General features: G+C 49.2%; 1 protein-coding gene across 1 annotated transcript in view; it reads left to right on the top strand.

The window, feature by feature from the left end:
- Positions 1–10,554: 10,554 nt before the first annotated feature.
- The window catches only part of LOC147663286 (E3 ubiquitin-protein ligase TRIM11-like), a 159,076-nt gene continuing 145,664 nt past the window's right edge, over positions 10,555–23,966 (top strand). Inside the window, exons 1-2 of the mRNA XM_086950559.1 lie at positions 10,555–10,646; positions 20,099–20,329. Coding sequence (XP_086806685.1) covers positions 10,641–10,646; positions 20,099–20,329 — 237 coding nt within the window. The 5' untranslated portion in view covers positions 10,555–10,640. The remainder of the gene's footprint in view (positions 10,647–20,098; positions 20,330–23,966) is intronic.

Raw genomic sequence — 23,966 nt, 5'->3', positions numbered from 1 at the left:
AGCAATCGCAGTATGGTGCCCTTTACTTTTAAACATATTCATCTAAAGCGCAGCATGCCACCATTGATACAATTCCAATCCAACACACATATTTCCACGACACACCACATGCATACACTCCATAACACATGGCGAAAAGACATTGCCATTTACAATGCCATTGCATTTCTAATGCTTGTTTTGTATTTTACACCCACGTGAGAATTCAAATACAACGATATTTAGTAAGCAAAAGCAGCAGAGCTGCACATAGTAATTAGTGCTAAGTGACAATAAATAAACACCTAATATTTTAAGACCGACTTGACCAGTGAGTTTCTTCTAAACATTCCATTGAAATAAACATAAAACGCATTCGGTTTCATGCAGCAATATAATGCTGGGGAAGCAGCAGAATTGTATATAACATATAAAGTGCTACGTGTCAATAAATTGCACAGAATATCCTGATCCAAATTCAACTAGTAACTTCCATCTGAATACATCATTAAATAAATAATTTAGATTTCATATATAGTGCGGTAAAGTGCTATGTGGCTATAAATACATGTTTAATAACCTTTAACAGGTTGAACCAATGGAAGACATATCATCCCCTATAAAGAGCTGGGCCTGTAAAATGTCATCTAGGTCGAGTAATATATAACCTTAGTCCATCCGCAGCTAAGGCTACTGGTTCTAGCTCAACGCAGAGCCCTAAGACCCAGTTTGTGAGTGGGGACCATATCTCTCGCCCAGTCTTTTCTTCTTATGGCCTTTACGTTTGTATAAGCTGACCTCCATATTATAAAAGACATGAACCTATTCAGTCACAATACAAACGTTGAGGGGTCAGGTTTGAGCCAATCCTAGGTGATACATAATCGTGCTACCGCAGTGGCAACGAAAATCAGGTACATTTCTTACTGACCTCTGATATTAGATCATGCGCTATCTACCAGTCCTAAAAGCATCGTTACCGAAGTGAAGCTAATAGAATTTTTGGTAATAGGATTTTAAAAAGCCTCTATTCCTTTAATAAAAGGTAGTATCTGAGGACATGAGTAAACATATACACAATCTCTGCTTGATCAGCTCCGCATTGTTTGCACACGGCCGCCATCTTTCCCCGTTATCGGCTCCAGTGGAGGTCTTTTACTGTGGAGGTGTTATGATTTCTTCAAGCCCTCGATGAGCAGCGCCGCTTCATGTATGCTGCCTTTCAGGGGTGCTAGGGTGGGTTGGGGCGGCCGTTGACCGGGGCCTTGTCCCTATCCCCATGGGAGAGGCCTTGTACGTTTGTTCTGAAGTCCTCTTCCCGGAGACACAACCTCTTCAAGAGAGGACATTGGAATCGAGCGTTCTTGGCAGTCTTTGTCATTCTTTCAGTGTGTTGCTTGAATGAGAGGTCTGTGACGAGGGGGGGGTAAAGACCGATGGGTTTACGTTGGAGACCCAGGCTTATCTGTGGCTGTTCTGAGCTGGCGGCAGACGGGAAGAGTTGAGTATTTGTGGGGTTTATCTTTTTTTTTTTACTTTATTTTTGATTATACAACATGTATAGAAACATTCCCCCCTTCAATTGGCATCAGTGAGCAAAACACGTGCAGACAGTTCGATGACCTCATTATGGCACTGGTGGGTACAGGTGTCATCAGGGCAGGCTGAGTCCATGGGGAATGAAGGAATCATGATGCAAACAGGAGATGAACATGAGGAAGCAGCCAAGCACTACACAGTAATCAGGCCTAACAGTCCCTCTCCCCCTCCCCCTCCCTATCAGACCCCGACCTCTCCGGCGAGAACAGATCATCGCTTGTCCCATCCGAATCACTCCGAGACAACCCTGAATTACACATGACTCGCCAGGCGAGTAAATCATCCTGTAGTTTCTCGTCCCTGCGTGTACGCTGCATATGTGTCTCCTCGGCCAGGGACCAATCCCTGACATTCCTTAGCCAGACAGGCACCTCAGGAGCCCTCTGCCCCATCCAGGTAATCGCTACCCTACGTCTCGCCAGTACCAACATTAGTTGTAATAGTTTGTAGGAAAGGTTCCTTTTCTTGGGCTTGGGGACCAGAGCCAGCAGGCAGTGAAGCGGGTTCCGGTCTATTCGAAGGCTGGTGCCAGAGGTTATACGTTCCACCACCTCTGTCCAGAAACACCTGACTAATGGGCAATCCCAGGCCAAATGTAGAAAGCCCGCCCCCTCCATACTACATCTAGGGCAATTGTCCCCCCTATCCCCTGAGATACGCTTCAATGAAATCGGAGTCAGATAGGTGCGATGCATGAAATTGAAGTGTGTTAGTTTGAACCGCGCATTGCATGATACCTTGCGTGTGAGGCTCCCTATACGCTTGCACTGCCCCTGGTCCAGGGCAGCACATAGATCTGCCTCCCAAGCCCCCCAGGAAGGTGGGACCGGCGGGGTTGAATCCTGTCTCATGGCTGAATACAGCAAGGAAATCAATCTACGCCCTCTACCACAGGAAAGAAGGATGTTCAGGGTATGGGGGGCGTGTCCGGGAATTGGGGCCAAGCCACTTTCACCACATCTTGGAGGCCCCGATAATGTAAATATTGCCCCCCTCCAAGTCCAAAGGTCTCCTCAGCCTGTTCAAAGGACAGGAAGGACTCACTGGGATAAAGGTCAGCTAAGGTCTCGCAGCCTCCCGCTCGCCAGCCCCGAAAGGACAGGTGCTCCTCCATGTTGACTATAGGGGCCAGAATCCACACCAATAGTTCCCTATGGAAGGGGGCTCGTCGCAGTATCTTTTCCACGAACCGCTACCAGATACCTGCTGTGTGGTGTACCACATATGGTAGGGCCTCGTCAGCTCCCCGTCACTGCATCAATGCAACCTGTAACGTACGCACATCTGCTCTACCGGCCAAAAGTTTTATCTCCCAACTATCTGCGTCCGCGAACCACCGTGCTGTTGGCAGTAGTTGTGCCGCGTAATAGTATAGATCAAATCTCGGCGCCTCCAGCCCCCCCTCCTCCCAACTTCGGACAACGGTATGAAGGGCGACCCTGCTGCGCCATCCCGCCCAAAGTAGAGACGTTAGCAAGGTATTAAGTGTGCGGAATACTCGCGGAGGGAGAGGGCACAATGAGTTTTGGAGGACGTAGAGTGTCCTGGGGAGCATTACCATTTTAGCGACGGCTACCCGTCCCATAAGTGAGAGCGGCAGGGAGTTCCAATAGGATACCGATTGCTGTAAGGATTTAAGAATCCGATCAACATTCCGAGCCAACAACTGTGCATCTGTTGGGACCACCTGAATTCTGAGGTAACGGAACGCCTCCAGTTCCCACCGCAGACCAAGGTCCAGCAGATCTGTTAGCGGCCCTGGCCCGTATCCTGCCAAAGAGAAGATCAAGGACTTGCCACAAGATGCCTCTACGAAGCGGTCCAGGTGTTGCAGCAGGATGGGTAGTGATTCCTGCGGGCCATCAGATAAAAGAGGGCGTCATCCGCGTACAAGGACACCACATTGCACGAGTCTCCTACCATTATACCCCACTGCTCCATTTCCGTTCGGACTCGAATTGCCAAAGTCTCTATTGCCAGGGCAAACAGGAGCGGCGGGAGGGGGCACCCCTGTCGTGTACCTCATCCCAACTGCCACTCCTCTGATCGTGCCGCCCCTAGTCTCACCCTGGCACGGGCGGTCCTATACAGTATGCGGACCCATCTACAGAAGTAAGGGCCGAACCCCATCGCACGCAGGACCTCTAGCAGATACCCCCAGTCAACAGTGTCGAACGCTTTAGCGAGGGCAATCAACACTAGGACCATCTGATCCTCCCTGCCGCGTACTTCGTGTATAATGTGATTCAACCGCCGTAGATTCATGGCAGTGTTGTGCCCCGGGATGAACCCACATTGGTCCGGATGGACCAGGTGGGCCATATGCGGCGCCAACCGGGCTGCCAAGAGTTTGGTCAAAATCTTCACGTCTGTGTTGATCATGGTGGTGGGGCGATACACCCGGAAGGATTTCACCTATCTCTCCCCGGCTTCAGGACCATACAAATTTCACCCTGGTTCATACTTGGTGGAAGAGCCTCACAATCAAACGCCTCAAGATACACTTGTAAGAGGAGGCGGGAAAGAGTGTCCCCAAATGTCTTGATAGAATTCAGGGGGAAGCCGTTACTCCCCGGAGATTTAGCCCTTGGCAGGCAGGCCATCGCCACGCGCACTTCACGCAGCATCAAAGCTTCACCTAATTCGTCCAGAACCGCCCTAGGGAGGGACTGGAGGGCCAATCCCTGCAGATAAGGGAGGTACGAGGCCTCGGTGACCGCAGGATCTGCGGCATATACTGTTTGTAGGTGGGATTGGATAACTTGGAGAATGCCCACTTCTGAGTGTACCACACCCCCGTAGGTCCCCGCAGGGCCACAATCCTCTCCGGGGTGAACTCTCGCCTGAGGATCCAGGCCAACAGTCTGCCCGATTTGTCGCCTTCTCTGTGAAGACGTTGCCTATATTGGCCAAGGGTATATTTGTCTAGTCGGTCTAAGATGTCATGCACACACGACCGGGCTGCCTGTTCAGTCTCCTGATGCAAGTCCTCCGGGTCCGACAACGTTTGCTGGCGCAGGAGATTATCCTCTGCCTCCTGTAGACATAGGAGAATGGATGGCTACCAACTGCCTAAAGTTAAATTCAGAAAAGACCGAGGTACTCATTTTTGGACCCCTGTCACCAGCTTGGCCAACCAGTTGGTGGCCTGAAACCTTTGGTACCCCTCCCACACCTACTACCAAGGTTAGGAACCTCGGAGTCATCTTCGATGACGGTCTTATTTTTCTGGACCATGCTAATAAAACAGTGTCTACGGCACACCTGAAATTAAAAATGATCAGGAAGATACGTCCTTTTCTCCCTGATTCTGCCATTAAGACACTAGTCACTGCCCTTGTCCTCTCATCTCTGGACTATTGCAATGGGCTATTTCTTAATGCTCAAACCAGAGTAATCACAAAACTACAAACAATACAAAACGCAGCGGCACGCCTGCTCTCAGGTAAAACAAAGTTCGAATCCATCTCCAAAAATATTACAGATTTCCACTGGCTCACTGTACAAAAAAGAATTCACTTTAAATCCCTCTGCATTGTGTTTAAAGCTCTCAACAATCAAGGACCACATTTTCTTAAGGAACAATTGCAACTCCACAAACCCACCAGAGCTTTACGATCAGCCACTCTTCATCAATTGGTTGTACCTCGCACCAAAACCGTTACCTGGGGAGACCGTCGGTTTCTGGTGGCGGCACCCAGACTCTGGAACACCTTGCCGCTCAACATCAGGCAAAGCACCACTCTCCTTCAGTTCCGTAAACTCCTGAAGACCTGGTTGTTTATTCAATAACTATATCACCTTGCCAGCTTGCTTCTTCATCCGGCCCAAAGCATCATGCTCCGTATGTAAACAAATGATTTATCAGCGCCAAGACGCCCAAGGGTATTTGCTGCGCTTTATAAATATTAAAAATAAATAAATAAGTAGGTCTCGGAGAAGTTGCTTCCGGACCCCATAGGTGAGGCCCATACACTCCCTCCTTATCACGCCTTCAGAGCGTCCCACCTGGTAGATAAGGTGAGGTCTCCCCCCTCCCAATTCAGGTCTATATAGTTGGTAAGGGCAGTCTCTACATGGTCCCTCCCCACTTGGTCCTGTAGGAGATCTGTCGGCAGCCGCCGAGTCAGAGGGCGGGAGGGCTGTCTCTCCCAACTCAAAACGCATGCCACTGGGGAGTGGTCAGACAAAAAACGGACCTGATGTGTAATCGCCAGGGAGATGGTTGCGTCTATGTTCGCAGCCAAAACCCTATCCAATCTACCATGTGTGTTATGAGTGGGGGAAAAACACATGTACAGTTTCTGTGAAGGGTTGCTTAGACACCACACATCACTCGCCCCTAAGTTCCTCATAACCTCCCGAAGCTGCGCTGTCATACGCAGCTTTGTGCCCGCACGGGGTGGGAACCTATCCAGTACCGGGTCCAGGACACAATTAAAGTCTCCGAGCCAAAGCAGACGCGCCTCCAGGGTGGGGAATGAGGACCTCCTGCAGGGTCAGGAAGAACCCAGGGTCATCTATATTTGGTGCATACAAATTCAATATTGAAAGATCTCTTCCATCCAGCTTAGCCCGCAGGAGCAGGTACCTGCCGTTTATATCCGCTTCCACGTACTGGAGGGCAAATGGGACCCCGGGCGCCACGCATATCAGAACCCCCTAGCGTATGTAGAAAAGGAGGAGTGAAACATCTGGCCTCGCCACTTTTTCCCTAACTTTTAGGCACCCTCATCATCAAGGTGGGTCTCCTGCAGGCACGCCATGGAAACTCCGTGCCTTCGGAGGAAGGACAGGACCCTATGCCTCTTGGTGCATGTGCCAAGCCCCCTCACATTCCAACTTAAAAACTTATATCCCATGGCTGGTGACTTGCCCCACCCGGGTCTATAGCTCTATTCCTTGTGACCCCCCAACCCCATGCCCGAACTGTGATACACATGATGCCTGCAACAATTCCCCCCAACTTTCCCTCCCAGAACCCCAACCACCCCCCTCCCACAAGCAATATTCCTGCAACAACCAAACATGCTAATATGCCCTTCCCCTGCCGGTGCCATGACGTACACAGCCATCCCATGTTCCCAATCAGGCTAACCCACCCCAACAAATAAAGGAAAGAAACACCTCCCCCCCCCCCCCCCTATCCAGCTCCCACCACCACCAGCAAACTCGACAATCATAGGTGACTCGGACTCTTAAAAGTACAACATGTGCGTCTGCCTGGACATCCGCCCCACCCAAGGACCCACCCCCTACAAGGTCAAACGTGTCCAAGTAACGCCCCCCATTGTCCCCAACAGGATACGACCCAGTGGATCCAGCTAGCATACACAAAATAGGGCCAACCTGAGTGAGAGAAATATGTCCCTCAGGATCGGATCTCAGACGTGGCCGGTTATTCCCCCCACCGTCTCAGGGATCGTGTCGACGGTAGACTGGAGAGCATCCACAGCAGGTGGCAAGGTGTCTGGAACCAGTACTTCATCTTGAGGCAGATCTACCCGGGCCGCTGGACGATCCCCGGGCTCCGAGGACTCCAAGCAGAGGGCTCCATTGTCTCCCACTGTGACTCGCCGTCTCTCTTCGTGATAAGCTTCCTCAGACGAGAGCCGGCATCTGGGTCTACGGTTCCTCGCAGGACGTGTCCCCCACGTACTCCTGGTTCCACCTCGTTCCCTCGGCGGGAGGGCATCCCCCTGATCGCCAACCACTCCCACACTTCCTCAGGGTCTTCAAAGAAGTGTGCCTTGCCTTGGGATATGACCTTAAGTTTTGCGGGGTAGAGGAGCATATACTGCAAAAGCAGGTCTCGTAACTTGCTTAACCGCCAGAAAAGATTTACGTTGTTCCTGAACTTGGCACGTGTAATCCAAGTACACGGACACACTGGAGCTTTCAAAGGTGAGATCCGCTGTTTCCCTAGCTGCCCTCAGGATACAGTCTCTATCCCGATAGTTCAGGATTTTGGTGATGAGGGCCGGCTGCAGAGCACCGGGCCTCGGTGGCGGGACCAGCGCCCTGTGGGCTCGCTCGATCACAAACACACCGGACACTCCCGTAGGGCAAAGTGTGGAGCGAATCCAGTGTTCCAGGAATTGCTCAGCGTTCCCCATCCCAGCGCGTTCCAGAATGCCAAGGACTCTAATGTTGCTGCGGCGTGCCCTTCCTTTGGCATCCTCTGCTCTACGCTCCAACTCCCCGTCGAGGCAGAGAGCCGCGAGACTGTCTGTTTGAGGGACGCCACCTCCTCCTGCAGCTAGACTATATTCCCCTCCGCAGCGGTGACTTTATCCATTACCTTACGGAGATCCGCTCTCAGGAGATTCACATCTATAGATACCGTCTCGATCTGTCTTTCCAAGGCGTTGTGGGACCACTGTATTGCCTTCAGTAGCTCTGCCCGGGAAGGCTCGCCGGCGGGGGCGTCACCCTCCCCATCCTGACCGGATTGACGAGTGATGCGTTGTGATGGGAGCCGTTGGGTGGTGTACTGCGTGATGGTGTTTGGCTGCGATGCACGGACCATCCTGTCCTTGTGCATTATAGGAGTCTATGGGGACCCCTCCCAGACGTCCGACCAAGCGGGGTGCCTCTCAACAGTCCCCGGAGACGCGGAGGGTCCCCGGCAGTCCCACAAGCCTTACGCCCCCACGGCCATGCACAGTGCCAGGCCCGACTCACCGCTATGTCAGCTGCGCAGTATCTGTCCCGGGGAGAAGGCTCCGTCTGAGTTCGGTCAGCTGGGACCGTTGCAAGTGTCCAGGATAAGTCCAGAAGTTACCACGCACCCCCCGATATCCACCCAGGGCAGCAACGCGGCCAGAAGCAGGATGAGTCCCCGTCCACTATCCGGTGCCGCTGTTGGGGCCCTCCATCATGGTCTCACCGTTGCCTCAGCCGCCATCCTCTGGATCCGCCGGACACGGCCGGGGTCCTCCCCCAGCAGCCACACAGGTGCCCCTGCGGCGTTGAGGGCTGGCCAGGCGCTTCAGAAAGGTGCTTCCCGAGTCCCCGAGCTCCGGTGGTACCAAGTGCTTCCCCCGCCACCACTTGCTAGGCCCGACGCGCAGAGGCCCAGGAGCCCGACAGCTCCACCGCCCCGGCCGTCACCTCGGTCACAGCAGTCCCCCACCGCCGGGCCGGACAATCTCTGGGGTCCCGGGATGACAGAGGGCCCACAAAGGCAGCAGGCTCACCAAGAGGACAGAGAGGAGCCCCAGACCGGGCCGCTCCCTCCGCAGCTCCTCCGCGCTCCACCACAGGCACAACGCAGCAATGCCGGGAGGCCACCGATGGCAGTGGGTGCCTCCCCGGCCGCACGCGTCCCGGCTCCAGGCAGTGGCGTCAGGATCGTAGGCCGTCTCTGCTGGTGTAATTGTGGCCCCCGCCACAAGCACGTCAGCTTGCTCTCCCCAGGGCCCGGCAATCTCGAGGGCACTAGACTGGTGGGAGGTCCCCGATAGCAGTAGGGACCCCCACGGCTGCAAGCGAGTCGGCCCAAGGCCTAGACACCGGGATTCCGGGCTGCCGGTTTCACCGCACGGCTGCTCTCTGCCGGACCGAGGCACTCCGGTGATTTCTCTGCACCGAGGGCTCCGGTGTACAGTGGGCGCCCCTCTCGCCGCAGCTCCACCAAGCGGCGGACCTGATGTGTCCTGGGAGCTCCGGTCGATGCCTCCACTCCTCTGCCGGGTGCCGCCGCAGTCCTGCGGTCTGCTCGTCGGTCACTCCGGGCAGGATCTACGCCATACTATAGGACCCGGATGGTAGCGGGCTCCTCCTCCACCCCCACACAGTCTGGTGTTGCGACCGCAGGGAACCTCGGCTGGCAGGCAGCGACTAGGCCGCAGCACCGGCCTTGCGTAGATTACAGCTCCAGCGAACCGCAGCCCGGCCACCTCCTCCACTCAGCGGCTTTCAGCTGGTTCACTCCCGGTGCCCAAGTCGATCAGAGCTCTTGATCCGCCGTTTCTCAGTCAGAATACATCAGGATCCGCTGTGAATCAGGATTTGTAAGCTGGGCCGGCCGGGAGCTGAAGGAGCTCACGTCATGTCGGCCATGCTGCTTGGCCACACCGTGGGGTTTAACTTTAATACATTAGTTGACATCCAAGACTGGCTGTGATCAGGGCAGATTTGAGGATGTCATTGGGTGAGGATATTTAAGGTAGAGTTGAGCATCATCTGCATATTGAGGGATCTTGATGCTGCTGTCTGTAAGAATGGATCTGAGAGATCCCACGTAAAGAGTCAAGATGAAGAGAGAAAGGATGGAGCCCTGAGGTACTCTGCTGGAGACGGGGCATTCCTGTGATCTTGTGGAACCTATTTGCATGAACTGGTGCCAGTTAATGAGGTTGGATGTGAACCATTTCAAGACAGTGTCTTAAAATCCCATCGTGTTTTTTGTGCGTTGATCAGGGCCAGCTGGTCGCCTGTGTCGAAGGCTGCAGAGAGGTCCAGGAGGTCTGGGGCCGTTCTTGTAGTTCAGGAGGAGGGTGTTGTCGACTACTTGGAGTGTGGCTGTGTCAGGTCTCCATACATGGTTATTGCACTTAGAAAACTTGTTTGCTTAGATATTTCCACTTGGTTCTGTGTTGTTTTGGAATGTTTGATAATGTCGCTTGGACAAAGTTTCTTCTTTAGTGTCAAGTCTATCTGTTTCCATGCTTTAGGCATAAAGTGTGCACAATGTCAAGTAGCAGTATGTGCCAGTGAGGAAGCTTGTTTCCATGGACCAGGGATTCTGATCCTTCTTGGCAAGAACCGGTACAAAAAGGGACATCATTGTCTGTGATACTTGGGGCTGGTGCTCACAATCCTGATGTGTGGCTGGTGCTAGCAATACTAATGTATGACTGGTACGTACAGTCTGGGCACGTGTGGCAGGTACTGTAGTGACTCTTTTTTTGTAATTAGGACCACACTCTACAGATCTACACTTACTTCTTGCACTCTCATCCCTACAGGTGAAACTTCAAGAGTGGCTGCTTGTCCTGAAGAAACAGGAGGTATATATTCTGGAGTCTAAATTCAAGGAAGAGGATCAATATAAAACCATGAGGGTGAGTGGCTGCAGTGAGTGATTTGTCTGTATATGTCTGTGCCCATGTCTTTGTGTGGCCTCTTAAAGTTCAAGACTCACAGAGGCGGATGAGTCACAATACAGACTGGTCATGTTCTTCACCAGATAAATATATTGGCCGGAGTCACTGCACCTGGATATTGGGGCTGAAATCAGACAAGGGCTCGTCCTAAAAATACCATAAAATCAAGTATTACTCTTCTGACCTTAAGGTAGTACTTGCGTACTCACATGTGCAAGGTGCATGTTAGAGTATGTGTGCAGTGGTGTATCATTATCTGGCTATGAGTACGTACCAGCATGTGTGTGTGCATGTTCACGCTTAGATGTACGTGTCTAAGTATGTGTTTATGTATGGATGGTCCTCAAGTTATCTTTGGGAGTACATGCATGTCTGCGCATCCCTATATCTGTCTGTTTTTTGGGCATAGATTACTGCGTGTGTGTCTCCAAATGTATATATAAGATTTTGAGCCACAGAGTATACAAATACATGTCCTTATCTTTATGCATGCATGTTTGAGGATTGTGTATGCTTCAGTCTGGATTTATTGGCTGTAAGTTTGTACCTACATAAGTGAATGCCTGCCTACAGGCTTGTATATCACAAGGTCTGGTGGCATTTGTGAGTGTGCACATACATGTGTGCATCTGTGAGTTTGTGACGTGTATGCATAAGTCTGGAGTTCTACATCCGTGAGATTTTATATGCATCTGTTTGTGAGTATATATGTATGGATGTGTGTCTATGAGTCTCTGCATGCATGGACTGAAGATATAAATTTGTGAGTTTGTACAAGGTTTGTGTGTGAGTGTATATGTATGGATGTGTGTCTCTATGAGTCTGTGCATGCATGGACTGAAGATATCCATCTGTGAGTTTGTACAAGGTTTGTGTGTGAGTCTGCAAATTAATGTGTGTGTCTGTATGAGTGGATGTGTGTATGTATGCACTTTACAGACACTTGTCAATGTTCCATCACTGGAACAATAATACACAAGGGGGGCATGAGTGGGAAATATTTAATGACCTGGCATTGTTACGATCCCTATAACTACATAACAAACAAAGTGTAACAATGGGTCAGCAGGAAAGTAGTGCAGCTATCTAAATGACTGTGTGTGTGTTTGAAAGAACACAATCCCTGAATCCAAAGTATTCTTGGTGAAAAAATATGTTCCCATCAGATACCCGTCCTGTACCGCCCTACATCACTTGGGATCCTTCACCCGAAGGAAGTGGAAAGAACCACTTAGGATTAGGTAGATTGTGGCCTAATCAAAGTGTGAAGGAATGTAAAGTGTGTGGGTATAAACTATTGTAATGGTATCAGGGGGCACAAAGAAATAACAATAAGCAGTGCATTAAGTGCTCGCTGTAGCGTGTGAAAGTGAAAGAATTAATATTGGGTTGTGGGAGTGGAAAAAGAGTTTATTAGGGTCCTACCCACACCCAAGGCTAAAAAACAGTGCAAGTAGTGATAACAAATAACTACTGAGATATTATCTAGGTCGACATGTTTCTGCAGTATTCCTTGGTTCAAGAGATACTAGTCTGCTTCATCAGGACCTTCTTGTAAATGAAGTGCAACTGCTGATTTCAAGTGTATAGTGTGTATTAAAAATCATATCACCTGAGAGCACCGGTGGACATGATCCAGTCAGTAAACAGTGGACAAACACACATAGAAAACAACAAAATACACACAGTTAATGACGAAAGCTGCAAAGCACAGAGATAATCTCGTGAAGTACAATTGTATGCCAAACAATTTATGGTCAGTGTTTGTAACAGCAATCAACTCTTTGGACCAGGTACATATATCCTGGGTTTAACCAAACTTGTAATCACTCACCCATGTTCTGGGGAATGGACTCTCCACCTCACCCGGCAACAGCTCAGGTACAAATGGAGCACCGCTCTATTGAATGTGAACAAAAAAAGAAGAAATGAAAGAGGAAGAGCTCGCTAGAGCTCAATCTGAAAACACATTCCCTCTGTCATTGGGGGTTTGTAGCCAGAGGTAGAGGCAAGTTACTAATGTTGGTAGTGCCCTGTAATACTTAGCCGTGGGCAAATGTAATCTCCTACTTCAATTAGCACAGTCTGGCGTATTGAGTCTAATGAAGAATCACCCTGCTTAGCGCGATGGAAGGGCGATCTGTTGTGTCTCTAGGATTGTTAACCCACTTTACGCAATAAGTAGGCACTCTCGACCATGATGTAATAAGCATTTGAAAGTTGCTTTTGTGTCTGTCCTGCATCTACTAATTCTTTCAGGGATCACCCGTTTTAAGCATGGAGCACTCAAGGACCGATCGTGATCTCTGATAGAGCCAGCACACACACATGTATTGCCTCCGTGCTCTAGATCAAAAATGTAACAAGCATTTTAAACTTTCCTTAGTGCCTGTCCTACATCTACTTCTCTTCAAGACCACCCGTTTTGAGTATAAAGCATTCACGGACCAAACGTGATCTCTAGTAGAACCAGCATCCACACACACATTGCCTCCATGCCAACCCTGTTCCGCTTACCTGTCCGTCGGTACTCCACGCCTTCCTCTAGGCTGACTGTGGGAGGTACCGACTAGACAGGAAGCGGGATATTTAACCCAAGTCTAATTGGTCAAGCGCACAACACGTGTGCAGCATGTTAACGAACGTCACCAAGCGCGTTGCGAGACCAGAGGTACGCGGGAAATGTAGTCCGGAAATGTAGTCTTGAGCTTCCGGACTACATTTCCGGACTACATTTCCCTAAACAAAGATTTTAGCAATGTAAAAATGCTACGGTATTGTATATACATCGTCGAACACAATAAATAATATACCTCCCTCTAGACCTCTATTTCTTTACCTTGTAGAATGAATCTTAATGGGTTATACATACATTTTGTGAAACATCATGGATACAACATAATCTAATTATTCAAAAATTGTATTTATTCATTTTAGTTGGTATTTGTATTCATTTACATTGATAGTATCAAAACAGGGAAAAAAATGCAATCTAAAAAGGCATACATATTCATAAAAATCTTTTTGTCACAAGTTTTGCTTTTTTATACATTTTCTACATAGACCAACAATTTCATATCTTTATTTACAAATTCAATCTAGTGCTCTTCACTGGACCCCTATAATAATATCATACACTAATCACGTAAACCGAATCACATTCACACTCCATCACACCTGCACTCAATCACACCAATCAAACTACCAAACAACCCCAAAAGCACATACACATCTTGGTCAGAAGGGGACATAGATATTGTGAATCTCCATGACCGTGTCATGGGTTGGGTGCATACAGTAAGGTCGATGCTCATTTCGGTGGAATATGTCTGATGTTAACCACCTTCTTCAGGACCTTACAAAATCATATATCTTTCACCTACTGGTAGGAGTACAGATAATAATGATGCAAGAAAAATTCTCAAATGGTTGCCGCCTTCAAATTGACAAACTATTGTTAAGTCCGCTGGGCCAGTTATAGATGACTCCTATTGGGATATGGTTCTATTAAACCTGCGTAGACAGGAAGAATCCTCTCTGCTTATTCTTCCCAGATATTTTCTTTGAAAGTGAACAACAGCGCTTCTAAGTTGGCGTTATTACCTGTTATCTGTAGTGGTGCCACCACACTGGGGAACCATGTAGAATAGCCAATCTTATAGTTTATTACATCCTTGAATCATGCCCTGTTAATAAGGACTCAGGTGTCCATAATTGAGTCTATTTCTAAATAGTATTCTATGTGTACCACAAATGATCCAGCCAGGCTCGGCAACGGCAACAAGCAGCCACATCATCAAACCACAGATCATCCAAGAGAGTTCATCTCATTTCCAGCAACAGTCTTACTAATCGTCAATAGGTTGACGTGTCATTTTTTATGCCTTCATTAGACCTCTCACAGGGATAGGCCATAGCTGACTGGAATGTCCCAAGATAACTAGTGTAGGAGGATGGATATCTGACTATGGTTACCCCAGATTGTTGCCTTGTGTTTAGCTGGTTTTCGACTTAGTTGGCCTGGGATCCTGCTAATCCGGGCCCCAGGCTATCTGCTCTCTCTGAAAAATAGACTCAATGTACCTTAGGTACATCTCCAATTGGATACTGGGTCACCTTATCAGCCCCTGTATAGTGTACCATAGGTGCCCAGGGCATAGGTGCATCCAAGGCCTACCAGGGGCTGCAGCATATATTTTGCCACCCCTGGCTGGCCATCTAAACTGACACCACTGGCTGATCTCTCAGCTGGGGAAAGGTGGAGTAATCACCCCTTGCTTAGATATAGTATTTCTATATCTACCTTTTCATATAGACACATATGCATCTATAAGTCACTCCTATGGCAGGCCTTAACAATCCTGAAGGCAGAGTGCTTGGTTTTATGTGAGATGGTGCTCTAGCATGACCTGAGCCTGTCTGCAGCTTTCGGAACCATGTCCTTATAGCTGTTCTATAATATTGCCATACCATATACTCTTAAGTGCATTATAATCCTCGCGGTTATTGCTAACTTTGGTGTGGCTTTATCGAAACATGTCGTGTAAGGTGTCATACTCTCTGGAATACTACCCCCTCGCCAGTTCTGGCGATGGGGGTAGCATTCCTACCTTCTAGAGGGAGAAGACATGTTACTTTCCTTAAACGCGGTTAAAATCAACCAGAGCCCCAGCATCACAAAATGGATGCTGCTGCCACAGACACAATTCTGACCTCCTGTTGCTGGGAGCCCTTCCAGCACGGGAGGCCTGGACAATAGGTTTCCTGTCACGGGGAGGTGCTAGCACCACCCCAGACAGGCTATAGTGTATTGGGGCAGGGAGGGCTGAATGAAATGAGACACTGCCTGGGGCGCACAAGGTGCCCCATGCATAGGCCAGTTCAAACCGGTGCTGGGGCACACCAGCCCCAGCTCTGGCGCGAAACTGGACAAATGGAAAGGGGTGTAACCACCCCCTTCCCTGGTCCCACCCATAGGAGGGACCTAGCAGGTAATCCAGCCCTTTGATTTGGAATAAAGGTAGGAGCTGCGTCCTAAGACATCAGATTATCCTGACTGAAACTTTGATGCATAACTCTGGACCTTCTACCATCTACTTTACAAGAAGATACTGAAGAATCTCCCTTGTGGCCAAGGAGTGGCCATCCTGCGCAAGCAGGCACCATCAAGCGCTCAACGAATTGCTTTGTCTGACGCTCCCGCCGGAGCCCGACCACAGTGCCTGACGAGACCCGGACTTCCAGACTTCGTTCAGCCCGATCCACAGCAAAGCTGAGAACAGTGGAGGCGACGTGAGACGTGGGACCGGCCATCTTGAAAAGACGGCGAGACGCTCCCTGTGCAGCTCCCGAGGCACCCTCGAAGCTGTGCATTGGGGATTGAGAAGCCCCAGCCCCGAGCATCAATTTCACCGAAGATCACCCCTCCACACTCGCCGAGCGCTGCGTGGGGCCCTTTTGCATTATCCTGCTCGACGCGTCTGTCTGGTCACTTGCCCGTTGGCTAGTGGCCTCTGTGACGACGAAACTCGAAATCTACACTGCTGATCTGGTTGCTCCAGACTGGCCCTTGCTTCCCTGCGAAGGAAAAGCCCCTCAGTCCTTGCTAGCCTGAGTAAGAAGCCCTCTTCAGTTCCTGCGTGGGTTGCCTTTGCCAAGGCTTGTTAACTCCAATCCGGAAGCCGACACCGCCAACAGCGAGAGCCTTCGTGGGACAGTCCGTGCCCAGCTCCTGGTCATCGTCGATACCTCCTGGTCCACGTGGCCGCAGAGACAAGCTTCGCGACAACCACCTGATTGCGCCCGACATCGCCTAGTTCCTTCTTGGTTCCACTCTGGTCACTGGCTAGTGACCCAGACTCTGTCCCCTCTGCTTTCAGGTACTCTACATCTTCGATCCACCCTTGGATCCAACCGGACTCTTCTCTCCTGGTCGCCTGCAGCATCCATAGAACTCCACGACGAAACCCGACACACTTTGACACCTATGCACCCGCTTCCTGTGGGTGAGGTAACGCGAGTACTGCGTTGCTCCTGTAGAGATTTACATCCCTAGTTTTAAGTGGTTAAGTTCTAGTCCAGTCGGAAGTCTCCAAACTCTTAACGTTCTAAACTTTTTTGCACCATTGACTTCTATGTTTGCACGCATGTGCATTTAGACCTTGCACACGCATCTCGTGGGCCTCCTGCTTCCTAACAACTGTTATTCCAGTGTAGGCCCAGCGATTCCCAAGGCCCTAGGCCTTACCATTGTTCGTGACGTGGTTCTTATACCACTTATTTAGTATATGGTTTTACGGGCCACCCGGCCTTATCCAAAATTGTGCAGCTTATTGTATGATATTAAGTTCTTTGTTTAAACGCTTGTGCTTCTGCCCTCATAAAGAGTACGAAGGATTATTCTAGTAATAAATACATATATTTTATAATATATAACTTGTGTGGTGTCCTTTCATTTGGTATTCAAGGGATTGCATATGGTAAAACAGCTGGCTTCACATGCCCTCTCGAGTTTAGCCTAAGACTGCTTTTGTCCATGCTACCACTAGGATAGCTTGTCTATAAGGTTGACTTACAACCAATCACCATAAGGGTTGTTTGGACTGGTGCAAGGTGCTCACTAGAATAGGGAACATCATATACCAGGCCAACTTCTCACAACTAGTGCACATGTTTTTTTTTTGTAATATCATTTATTGATTTTTCAGAGGTTTGTACATAGATCCTTGACAATAGTGAGTGTACATAACATCTTTCATACAGGTATATATAGAACACTAATGGGGTACAAGGATATAATAACAGCATTACACATACTATAGAATTGTGGTTCGATGGTAATGTCCCAACGGGAACTCAAGATCATATTAATTGTGCAAATATATCACAATAAGCATTGTTAACATTAACAAATACAACTGTCCTTAATTTACCATTCATATTTGACGATTATCTATCTCGTGCGCAGGTCTGATCATGATCAGGTGTGTTTGCGTACTTAGCGACATGAGGTTTAGCTTAAGTCTGCAGTGTGTGCGCCACAGTGTACAACCTCATGAGTTGGGCCTGGAGATTCCTATTACCACACATGTGCGGCACATCCACTGTACTTACTTGTACTGGGCATGCACACGGAAGGTTAGTGCAAGGGTCTGGGGCTCAGACCAAAGCAGTACAGTAGACTGTACTTTCATCTGACACAAGAAAGAGGTCTGGTCATAACTAATGTTCCAAACAGGTACTGTTCTGGGCTTCAGGGAGCTATAACATTACAGTTTTACACAACACAGGAACACATTCCTTATTGGCACTGGTGATACAAGGACACAACCCTCTACCAAGGAGTGAGTTAAGAGGTGCAACCCTCTGCCAGGACCAGTGACAGAATACAAGAGCACAACACTACCAGGACTGGTGTCACAAAACAGGAGCACAACCTTCTACCTGTATACTAGTGACCTGTACAGTTGCACAACCCCCTACCAGCAATGGAGACATACCAGACTCCACAAAATGTCTGACTCCAGTCATTTTTGGTGACGCAAGAGAAATGCACCTCTCTCTACTGCTGAAACCCATCCTAGATTAGCCCAGCACCATGTGACTTTGGGCAATAGCTTGCTTAATCTTCCCGACAGCGCCTAGAGACCCTTACGGGTGATTGTGCGCTTTACAAATGTGGATTATTAAATTAATAATATTATTCCTACTGGGACGAGGCGTGCCTCACCTGATAAAACACAGGCTCCTGCTCTAAACCCCAGTGTGACGTACCACACCTGATAACACACAATCTCCTGATCTAAGCTGCAGTGTGACATACCTCACCCGATAACACACAGGCCCCTGCTCTAAGCCTCAGTGTGACATACCTCACCTCGATAAAAAAAAGAAACCATTGATGGACGGAATGCTGGACAATGCAAACATTCACCCCCAGTCAAAAGGATCAGGGTTTAATCCATCATTCTTTTGCTCACCACACCACCCCAGTTTGGACCAAGCCATATGCAAATCAGTCTTGACTCTGTTCCTTATGGGAACAGTCCAGCCCGAACTTCTAAGCCAGGTCCTCCCTGGACCGGAAACAAGCATCCTGGGACCAATTTCAGGGCATCACCCTTCATCATCCAGGCTAGCTTCAATCCAGTGGTGTAGTGGGCACTGGACCCACGTCTGGGCATTCCCTTCCCACTTAGGACAACATATGCAACAGAAACAGTTTATGGATGGAATACTGGACCATGTAAACCTTCACCACAAGTCACAAGGATCTGGGTTTAAACCATCATCCTTTTGCTTACCACACCACCCCAGTTTGGACCCAGCCATATGCAACTCAGTCTTAACCCTGTTCCTTATGGGAACAGTCCAGCCCGAACTGCAAAGCCAGGTCATGGCTGATGAGAGCTGAAAGCCCAAAACAGGTTCCAAAATGCTTGTTTCCAGTCCAGGGAGGACTTGGCCCGGCAGTTTGGGCTGGACTGTTCCTATTGGGCACAGGGTCAAGACTGATTTGCATATGGCTGGGTCCAAACTGGAATGGCATGGTGAGCAAAAACAGATTTAGGCCCAGATCTCTGTACTGGGGTGAATGTATGACATTGTTCTGCATTCTGTCCATCAATTGTTCTTTTCGTACCTCACCTGATAACACACAGGCTCCTGCTCTAAGCTACAGTGTGACATACCTCCCCTGATAACTCACAGCCTCTTATCTTAGGATAGGACAACATGTCTGACCAATCTCCTCACTCATCTTTTACAGAAATCGCTGAATTACCTTCAGAAACATTGATTTATCTGGTAATTCTGCATTTTGTGACAGAATGCACATACTTTTTATGATTTTTAACATGACATTCCGACACCAGTGATTACCCATCACTTTGAATGAGCGCCATTGTAGGACACCTCCTCAGTGCCTCCTTCTGGGTGAACACATCCATTGCGCTGGCAGGACAGGGGCAGCCTGCACTCCCCAAATCTTGTGTCTTCCATCCCAAGGGCGGAAACTTCCTGGCCCCCCTTCTTTTACATCATCATGTGACTTCAGCCTGTGTCTCCACTCAGCCCGTCTCTCGGTCTTTGACTGTCTCTGCCTGCGGTGGGTTTCCTTCCTTGCACCCTCTCCATGGATCGAGCTTCTTTACAACGTCACAAATTCTGACCTCTCTACAGTTCATGAGGTGTATGAGGGAAGGGGGAGGGCAGGAGTGTGAGAAGGATGGAAGACGGTCGTAGGGACGGTACTAAGAAATTGCATTTCAGAAATTAGGAAAAGCACATTTTTGGTCTGATATTTTTTTAAGGAACTATCAACTCTCCACCCTCCTCCTGAACTCTGACTCTAAGGATGGCTTGTAGAAAGCTTTTTTAATATCTAAACATCTTTTCTTTGCTTCTGACAGAACAAGCTAAGAACTGAAAAGAATAAAATTGAATCTGCATTTGAAAATTTGCGGCAGCTTCTGAAAGAAAATGAGCAAACACTGCACAGAAGACTGGAGGAGATGGAGAAGAAAATGTCCATGATAGAAAATGCAAATATCACCAAACTGTCCAATCAAATCACCGCTCTCAAGGCCCTGATAACGGAGATAGAAAAGAAGTGTGAGGCGCCGGCGTGGGAACTCCTGAAGGTGAGATACTGTTTGGGAAATAAAACAGAAGAAGGAAGTGAAATATTCATATTTTGTGTGCATTATTAAATGTCTGAGTGGAACACATATGATCTCCTGGCTGGGTCAATGCACAGTGACCCCATGAACTCTGAGAGCCGCACACAATATACAGACATGGATAATTTCCATTGTCCCACTTGATGCTTTGAGCCCAACTCCATATACAAACTGTGAAATGTACAGCGACTGTTTACAGTGTGATATACAAGTTAATAACCCATCTATTTACAAACTATTTACGTATTTTATCTTTTAAGGAGAATGCAACACACCAAGCAATTCCAGTGACTGTAAATAATATATGAAGAACAAGGAGCAAAATGTGTTAAAAGTTAGATAGAAATGGAAAGCGTAATGAGTGACAACACCTGAGAGAATTGGAAAAAAAACAAAGTCCTTCTTTTCTAAGAAGTTTGAAAACCTTTCTGTTCTAATGTGTTTACTTGTCTCCTGATGCAGGTGGCCACTTAGGTTCACGTGCACCAAACCTCTTGTCAGCTATTTAACCTGGAATTTGAAATCGGTAATGGAAAGCTCACTCGGTTATTGTCACCCCAGATAAAGATAGAGATTGCCACAGAAAACTCTTTAGTTTGAAGAATAGTAACAATTTTATATTACGGGTAACCCCTGATTATATTACAGTGTGCAAAATGACTGACTGCAAATTGCTGCCCTGCAGCAATAGAAATTTGATTTACAACTGGATTATTTTAAAACAATTATTGGAAACTGCAACCAAATTCCTCAGCAATATGGCTTAGGGTGGGATTAGAGGTGTAAACATCCTTATTGTGGTCATACGCTGTCACTTAAACAGTGATGCTCTACTCAAATAAGTTGATTAGTTTAAAGCCAAGAAGCTTCCTGAGAAGTAGCTCCATGTAAAGGGCACTAGATGATGGTGGCAGAGGGTGACACGGAGCATCCCTCCCAGGGTGACAGAGAGCATCCCTCCAAGTGTAACAGAGAGCATGCCTCCGAGGTTGACAGAGAGCATGTCTCCGAGTTTGACAAAGAGCATCCCTCTCAGTGTGACAGAGAGCATCCCTCTGAGGGCGACAGGGAGCATCCCTCTGAGGGCGACAGGGAGCATCCCTTCAAGTGTAACGGAGAGCATCCCTCTGAGGGCGACAGAGAGCATGCCTCTGAGGTTGACAGAGAGCATCCCTCCAAGGGTGACAGAGAGCATCCCTCCAAGGGTGACGGAGAGCATCCCTCCAAGGGTGACGGAGAGCATCCCTCCAAGGGTGACGGAGAGCATTCCTCCAAGGGTGACGGAGAGCATCCCTCCAAGGGTGACGGAGAGCATTCCTCCAAGGGTGACGGAGAGCATCCCTCCAAGGGTGACGGAGAGCATCCCTCCAAGGGTGACGGAGAGCATCCCTCCAAGGGTGACGGAGAGCATCCCTCCAAGGGTGACGGAGAGCATCCCTCCAAGGGTGACGGAGAGCATCCCTCCAAGGGTGACGGAGAGCATCCCTCCAAGGGTGACGGAGAGCATCCCTCCAAGGGTGACGGAGAGCATCCCTCCAAGGGTGACGGAGAGCATCCCTCCAAGGGTGACGGAGAGCATCCCTCCAAGGGTGGCAGAGAGCATCCCTCCAAGGGTGGCAGAGAGCATCCCTCCAAGGGTGGCAGAGAGCATCCCTCCAAGGGTGGCAGAGAGCATCCCTCCAAGGGTGGCAGAGAGCATCCCTCCAAGGGTGGCAGAGAGCATCCCTCCAAGGGTGGCAGAGAGCATCCCTCCAAGGGTGGCAGAGAGCATCCCTCCAAGGGTGGCAGAGAGCATCCCTCCAAGGGTGACAGAGAGCATCCCTCCAAGGGTGACAGAGAGCATCCCTCCAAGGGTGACAGAGAGCATCCCTCCAAGAGCGACAGGGAGCATTACTCTTAGTGTGACAGAGAGCATCCCTGTGAGCGTAACAGGGAGCACCCTTACAAGTGTGACAGAGAGCATCCCTCCAAGTGTGACAGAGAGCATCCCTCCAAGTGTGACAGAGAGCATCCCTCCAAGTGTGACGGAGAGCATCCCTCTTAGTGTGACAGAGAGCATCCCTCTGAGGACGACAGGGAGTATCCCTCCAAGAGTGACAGTGAGCACCCTCTGAGGGTGACAGAGAGCATCCCTCTGAGGGTGACAGAGCATCCCTCTGAGGGTGACAGAGAGCGTCCCTCTGAGGGGTGACAGAGAGCGTACCTCTGAGGGGTGACAGAGAGCGTCCCTCTGGGGGTGACAGAGAGCGTCCCTCTGAGGGGTGACAGAGAGCGTCCCTCTGAGGGGTGACAGAGAGCGTCCCTCTGAGGGGTGACCGAGAGCGTCCCTCTGAGGGGTGACCGAGAGCGTCCCTCTGAGGGGTGACCGAGAGCGTCCCTCTGAGGGGTGACCGAGAGCGTCCCTCTGAGGGGTGACCGAGAGCGTCCCTCTGAGGGGTGACAGAGAGCATCCCTCTGAGGGTGACCCAGAGCATCCCTCTGAGGGTGACAGAGAGCATCCCTCTGAGGGTGACCGAGAGCGTCCCTCTGAGAGTGACAGAGAGCTTCCATTCACCAGCTGTGATCCTGGCGTCACCCTCTAAACAGTACGTTTAACTCCTTATACTGAGATGAACTTGTAATATAGCCATGCCGCATGCAAGTCATAGACAACTTGTCATAAAGAGTCTAATATTCCAAATCCTTTAGTCTTGCCTGGTTCTTCCTTAAATTTTTATAGAGGGTCTTTCATCTCAGCCCCTTCAATCCAACAGCTCACCCAATGCTGGGATGAATTAATCCAGTAACTGAAGAGAGCTTCACACAAGCAGATCCTGCAGGCACTCAGCTAGTACCCCCCCCTTGTACCTCCTCTTGCAGGGCACGCTTCTCGCCCCACGTACCTCCTCCTGCAGGGCACTGTTCTACCGCTTTGGCTCTCAACTACTCCTTCATGGCTCTCTTTTAGTAATGCTGCTGTTCGTTCTTTGCTCTTCTGAAGAACACGCTTCTAGTATCCCTGCTGTTCATACTTCCTCCTGCAACGCCTGTTACCTGTAATACTATTAGTATAATAAAACATAGCACACCAGGATCAACAACAAGGACTTCTGGCAGAATATTCCCTGTTAATGTAATAAAGTGGCCGAATTCAAAGGTGGAGAACAACTCTCATAGGGGCGAGCTGCCTCTGTTTTCTTGGCACTGATTTTACTACCTCTGAAGCCAGGGATCGCACATGCAGTGACCGGGGTCACAAGGCGCAATCCATGAGTCGCAGCTGTAACCCATGGCTAGTCCTAAATGATGTCCATGCATAAGACCCTGTTGAGAGCATCGTACAATGTGTCAAGTGACTCCATTCAGAATATCAGAATGTGCTGTGTTTTGTGACTCCATCCAGAATAACACTGTGCTGTGTCATTACCATTCAGAATATCAGTTTCTGCTATGCGATTTGTCGCTAATCAAAATGTCACATTCTGTGCTTGGTCATGCGATGCCACAGAATGTGCTGTGTCATGTGACCGCAGCCACTGTTTTCTAATCCTAGATCGATTGAAGTGTTTCATAAATACTACCATAACTTTAACGTCTTCTCTGGAAACTGATTTCACTT

The sequence above is a fragment of the Lissotriton vulgaris genome, unplaced genomic scaffold, assembly GCF_964263255.1.
Source record: "Lissotriton vulgaris unplaced genomic scaffold, aLisVul1.2 SCAFFOLD_481, whole genome shotgun sequence".
Classification (NCBI taxonomy): domain Eukaryota; kingdom Metazoa; phylum Chordata; class Amphibia; order Caudata; family Salamandridae; genus Lissotriton; species Lissotriton vulgaris.
Note: the sequence above shows the minus strand (reverse complement) of the source record. Positions and strands in the feature narration are given on the sequence as shown.